At 44.0% G+C, this 6,049-nt stretch overlaps 1 protein-coding gene across 1 annotated transcript in view; it reads right to left on the bottom strand.

Annotated features, from left to right (window-relative positions):
- Rcn2 (reticulocalbin 2) overlaps window positions 1-4,704 on the bottom strand; it is a 17,497-nt gene extending 12,793 nt beyond the window's left edge. Inside the window, exons 1-3 of the mRNA XM_028774599.1 lie at window positions 4,347-4,704; window positions 3,874-3,979; window positions 1,269-1,465 (exon numbers count right to left, since the gene is read on the bottom strand). Coding sequence (XP_028630432.1) covers window positions 1,269-1,465; window positions 3,874-3,979; window positions 4,347-4,607 — 564 coding nt within the window. The 5' untranslated portion in view covers window positions 4,608-4,704. The remainder of the gene's footprint in view (window positions 1-1,268; window positions 1,466-3,873; window positions 3,980-4,346) is intronic.
- Window positions 4,705-6,049: the final 1,345 nt, after the last annotated feature.

Below are 6,049 nucleotides of genomic sequence, written 5' to 3'. Positions count from 1 at the left end.
CCACCCACGAGAATATTTGTTTTTTTTTTTTAGTTTTTTGGTAGTTGTTGTTTTTTACATAAGCTTTCTCTGTGTAGCCTGGCTGTCCTGGAACTCATTCTGTTGACCAGGCTGGCCTCGAACTCAGAGATCTGCCTGCCTCTGCCTCCCAAGTGCTGGGATTAAAGGCTTCTACCATCACTGCCTGGCAGATATCTGGTCTTTTTAGAATATGTCCTTTCTGGACAGAGAATTTTGACATACGCTAACACACAGATAAACTCTGAAGACGTTATGTTAAGTGAAATAAAGTAGTCATAAAAAAGGCAAACATGATTTTCCTTACATGAGATACCCGGAAGAGGTGAATTTAGAGATGGTGTGAGTTGGAACAGGGAGTTATTGTTTAATGGGTACAATGGGTACAGAATCCAGTTTTACAAAATAAAGAGTCTGATCAACTGGTTGAACAAAAAGATGAACATAACACTAGTGAAACCTCTTTCAAGTGGTTCAAGTGGGCTGGGAAATAGCTCATAGTGAAGTGCTCGCCTACCATGCACAAAGTTCAATATCTAATACCATTAAAAAACAAAAAACCAAAAAATGTAAAATGGTAAGTGTAAGAGGTGACGGCTCAGTGGGTAAACGGCTTGCTAGCATGTGTGAGGACCTGGGTTCAGTTCCCTAGCACTCATGTAAAGTAGGGCATGCTCTGTGGTCAGAGCACTCTTTACTGCACACTGTAACCTGAGAAGCTCAAGAGCCAGCTACCATGGAATATGCAGTGAACAAGAGGCTTTGTCTCAAACACGGTGCAAGACTGACAGCCAAGGATGTTCTCTGACCTCCACAAGCGCCCAAATAGGAATACACACGACAAAAATAAATAATGAAAAATGTTACAGTTATTTTGCTACAATTACATTTTTAATTCATTTTTCAAGGATGGAATTATTCCCCCCCCCCAAAAAAGTAAATATATTAAGCTGACTGTTAAATTATTTTAAAAATAAAATGCTGAGATATGTATTAGTACCGTCAAATGCACTGAAGGAACAGCTCTGGAAATGTGGACAAATTAGTGATCAGGGAAACTGATGCGGGGATAACTTAGGTCTAGACTTAAGAGCCTTATGTGTGGGTAACAGGAAACCATCGAAACCCCCACTGGAGTGGAAGTGGTGACTGCCCAGTGACAAGGCAACAGTCTAGGACCTCAGGCCCTCTTGTGCTTACTCAGGAGGATAAAGAGAGGGAAATCCTCAAAAGGAGCAGAGCGGACTCACCTGCCTGAAAGACTCCTCCTCTGTGTCATCCAGAGCAGTGTCCTCGTCAAAGTCAATCACGCGGTCATACATCTGGATGTTGTATTCATCCCACGTCACAGTGCCATCGCTGTTCTTGTCGTACTCGACGAACTGCTGCTTGGCTTCCTGCATCGCGTAATGCTTAAAAGACATCTGAATCCACTGACTGAGTTCATCTACGAGAGTTTCCCAGAACACAAGAATACTCACGAGAATTCCAATCTGAGTGACGGTTTGTAACTGTTCTTGAAAAAGTAACTTCACTGTTTGAAAAACCTGAAAACTGGCCTAAGAGTGTTGATGAAAATAAGGAGGTGGGAGAGCAGGCAGAGTCCAAGGGTGTTGGAATTATTATGTCTCTTAAGACGCATAGAGATTTGAATGGTTATTTATCTTAATATGCTTTAGAAAAATTATTATTTATAAAAGCTTTACATTTGAGTTTAAAAAATATGCATGTGCATATATATTTTACACACGCACTGTGTGTAGGTTTTTTTTTTTTTTTTGAGACAAGGTCTTATCATGTAACTGGATTGGCCTAGAACTTACTACATAGACCAGACTGGCCTCAAACTCAGAATCCTCCTGCCTCTGCCTTTCAAGTGTTGGAATTGATTATAGTTGGGTCCATCACACCTTAATCAAGATGGGTTAATAGACATGGTTTAAATTGTAAACAGTAGTCAGGCCCCTGAAGGCAGAGAAGTGCTGTTCTGGTAGAGTTCTTTTAAGCACCATAGCATGTGGAAGAAATTTTAACAAAGCAGTAATTATAATTTCTGCCTTTCTTGTATAACTGCCATTATTTTCTTGGTACCTGAAGGCATGGAGAACGAGTTAAAAATTTTCAAATGCCCATTTTTAGATTAACGCTTTCTTCATAGAGGCAATTATTACACTGAATTATAGGAGATAGGTGAGGCGGTTACAACGAATATTGATTGGCAAGAAGAGCATGAGTGTATAGCACTTGGTTTAGAGGTAATGCACCACTAGGGTTAAAGACTGCTGCTTCTCTGCTGGCTTGTACGGCCTCAGGTACACAGACATCCACAGATGATGTCTATCCCACTCCCACTCCAAAACCCTAATATTTACTATGCAACCATCCACTGAACCAACTTACAATCGTCAGTATTTCAGTTAATAAAACTGAGGTTCAGAAAGGCCTAAGGTCTCATAGCTAAGAGTCTATAGAGTCTCACCTGCTCTTGGCTTCAGAGCTGTAATGATGGTGCTTTGTCACCACTTAAGAATGTCTATTTTAAAGTGGGTCTCTCCCTATTGCTCAAGCTGGTCTTCACTCCTTGGTTTAAGTTTGCCTCAGGGCCTTTGGGTCCAGCTTTAGGCTTCAGCCCTGGCCCTGAAAACTCAAATCAGTAAAGTTCTCTTGAGGGTCCTCCAGAGGTTTGTGTTTCCTTAAGCACCACGAGTCTTTCTTCTTAAAGGGTTTAGTGGAGCACAGTAGGAAACAGAATGTAACAGGGACCAGCAGCACAGACTCATACTGCAGCCTGGCCCTAAACGATAGTTTACCTTTCTAGCTCTTTACCTGTAAAATGAAGATCAGACTATTTAAGCACATCTAGATCCCAACAGGTACTGAAGTCTTCTAGATCAACTCCACTTGTAAAAAGGAGTTTCATCATGGTTTAACAGGAACAAACCTGAGGGCACTAATATGACTACTTATTGACAGCATATACTCTATTTCCCTCTTCCGGAACTTCATTATCTGGATGCTGAACAACATTTAAAGAAGGACACCACAAGCAGCTTGTTGTCATAATGACAGATGTCCAAGCCTTCAAAAGATCAACTCAGAATACCTATAGCATAGACTATTGATAGATCACTTGAATCAAACGGGGGAGGAAATTGCTAGCAATTTACTTAAAACATTCTTTTACACTCTGTATATTCCATTTCTGCCTAAGAACATACCTAAGAGCACTCTTTTGTTGTTGGTTGTTTTGAAAGAAGAACATTAAAAATTGAGTTAAGACTAAGAGCTGAATTGCACTCCTGGGTGTGCCATTCATTTGAAAATAAGGTTTCCCCTCCTGTACTCGACTTTCTTCGTCTCTATGAAGAGGTGGATAAGCTGGTTCTAATCTCCCATCAGCACCAACTTTTTAAAAAATGTTGCAATATAATTCACATGCAATAGGATGTTTTCTATTTGCTCATTGTTACAATAAATAAAGGCAGATTCTTAAAATTCTACATACCAAAGGAGCACTGTATCATGTGACGTGCTTAAAAGGGTTTGGGAAAATGTCTCTAAAATGAACCATACTGTGGACAATGAGAAAACTGATGTAAGGAAGAGCATGTCTCAAGGTATGACTGGCAACCTTATCCTCTCGCGGCCGGTAATGTTTACTTACCACTAGAGAAAGCACTGATTGTACTCACGGCCTACCTTCCAGGCATTAGACCTATTTTCTATATCACAGTACTTTTAGCTTTGTTGATACACTTGCAATCTAGTAGAATTCAACAGACAACCGTTTTAAAATGCACATTACTCTCCTACAAAGGGCTTTCTCCATTGTTGGTGGTGCAAGGCAGTCCTTACTTTCAGTGAGAAAGCCATCAGAGTCCGAGTCAATTTTCTTTATGATGGACTGCAATCGTCTTTGCTGCTCTTCGTGGCCAAGTTTAACATACTCATCGACGTCTTCCTTTGGGGAGGGAAACCACACACAGGAGAATGGAGCATTACAATCAGTGGGGCGTAATGGTGGTGGGAAATAGAGCTCCCACATGCCTCATTTGCCCCAATGGTTTCAGGATGACCCACACTTCTCTTCAATATGCCCCCACTACCACTCTAAGTGATCCTGTCCCTGGATCTAGGAATAGAAAGAATCTAATTCTGGGACTGCAACAGTACCACCAGCTTTACAGGCCTCAGGGTCTCCGGGAGCGCAAGCGGAGCCCCGCCCGGACCCCATTGTCAGGCCGCTCTTGCTAAGGCCTCTCCTGGTCGTCCCGCTTTGTCACAGGACAAAGCCCACGGCGATGCGGAACCCAGCCTGGCATCCTCACCTGGACACCCAGCAGCGCTTCGCGGTCGTAGTCCGCCCGATGCTCGCCCTGCGGGTAATGCAGCTCCTCCGCCTTGCTGGCGCCGGCCACCGCGGCGTACAGCAGCAGCAGCAGCCCCAGCCCCGCCGCCGCCGCCGGCCTTGGGCCCAGCCGCATCGCGCCCGCCCAGAGAGGACGCGGAAAGCTGCGAGGAGGGAGGCAGGCGGAGCCCGGGCTTGGCAGCCTTGCTTCACGGGCGGCCACAGAGGGGCGGCGCTGCATGTGGGGGCCCGGGGGTGTCGGCTGCGGCGGTGGCAGCGGCCCGGCCTCCGCAATCCCACGACTGGCGACTACTGCGTTGCTGAGGCCCGCCAGGCCCTGCCTTATATGGCCGCGGGGGCGGGGGAGGGTCCAGAGCGCTATGCCTGTTGCCGATTGGGCCGTGCCGCCCTGGGGGCGGGACCTTGCTATTGCCTCCTACTAGAATCCGTAGGCAAGCCAGCTGCTGGGGCGGCGAGACCCCTGTGGGCCCCTTCACCTTTCTGCCTTACCCTGGGGAATGTGGCCCCAATTCAACAGCACTTTGCCTTTTCCTTTCAGTCTCGTTCCTGGCGGGAAGTTCCTTGGCCATTCCGTGCATCTGTCCTTGCTTCCATCAGTGGCAGAGAGAGCCTGAGGATTCTGGTGCAAAACCATACTGTATTGTATCTGAAAAAAAAAAATTTTTTTTTTTTTTTGCTCTGGGAACAGACTTCATTGAGCAGTATCCATTTCCCAGGCTTCAGTGTGCCTTAGTTAATTTCCCCACAGCAGGAAGCAGGGTATCAGGAATTGCAGCCAGATGTTTGCATCTGATGTTCAATTTGTTACATGACCTGGTTAAATTATTTGGGCCCCTAAGAACCTCTTCGCGCTTTTATAAAATACGCATCGTTTTTTTATTTTCGCTTTTTTTTGTTTTTGTTTTTCTTTTAGGAGACTTTTAAACAGTTGCAAAGCACGAATTAAAGTAATGCCTTTAGAATAGTAACTGGTACATGTTGTAAAGTGTTTTATAAATGTATGTTTTCATCCATGGGGGAAGAAATACAAAGGATAGTTGTACAGAAAAATAGCGCATCAAGTGGTTTTATGGATGGATGTGTGCACACGTGTTTTTTTTTTTTTTATGCCTGTTTCAGGCCTATGTAGTTTCTCCACCCAGAGACATTGTATGTTGTAACTTGAACTGTTTGTTAGAGGTGTTTTCAGAAGAAGAAAAGGCGCTTCCCCCCCCCCCCCACCCAGGGAAGGGGTTGTCTTTCCTGTCTCACAGCCATTGGATTGGGAGCAGGAATCCTGTTCCAAACTGAAAACTAACTGTGTGGGTATGAATTACAGAAATTTCTTGGACCAGATTGGGATCTTATGTTTGGCCAGAAACCATCATTGAAAGGTTCTTAGAGCAAAGATAAATACCAGTGTAGAGCGTTTTAAATGCCAGAGCAGAGCGTAAATACAGGCAACACTTCAGAGTCAGCTTCAGGAATAAAACCTTCATTTTTGGGTCATATTATGTTTTATTTCAGTTCTGGGTTTTGAGGTAGTCTAAAAAATAAGATAATTTTACTTAAAGGTTTTGGACAGATTATTCTCAAGTAAAAGGTAAATTCTGACATGCTACTGACTAATTCGATTAGGAGGGATTGGATACAAAGTTTTGGAGAGGTCCTTTTAGACTCAGG

Source organism: Grammomys surdaster, unplaced genomic scaffold (genome assembly GCF_004785775.1).
Source record: "Grammomys surdaster isolate TR1022 unplaced genomic scaffold, NIH_TR_1.0 241, whole genome shotgun sequence".
Taxonomy (NCBI): domain Eukaryota; kingdom Metazoa; phylum Chordata; class Mammalia; order Rodentia; family Muridae; genus Grammomys; species Grammomys surdaster.
The sequence above is the reverse complement of the archived record's forward strand: the minus strand, read 5'-3'. Positions and strand labels throughout refer to the sequence as shown.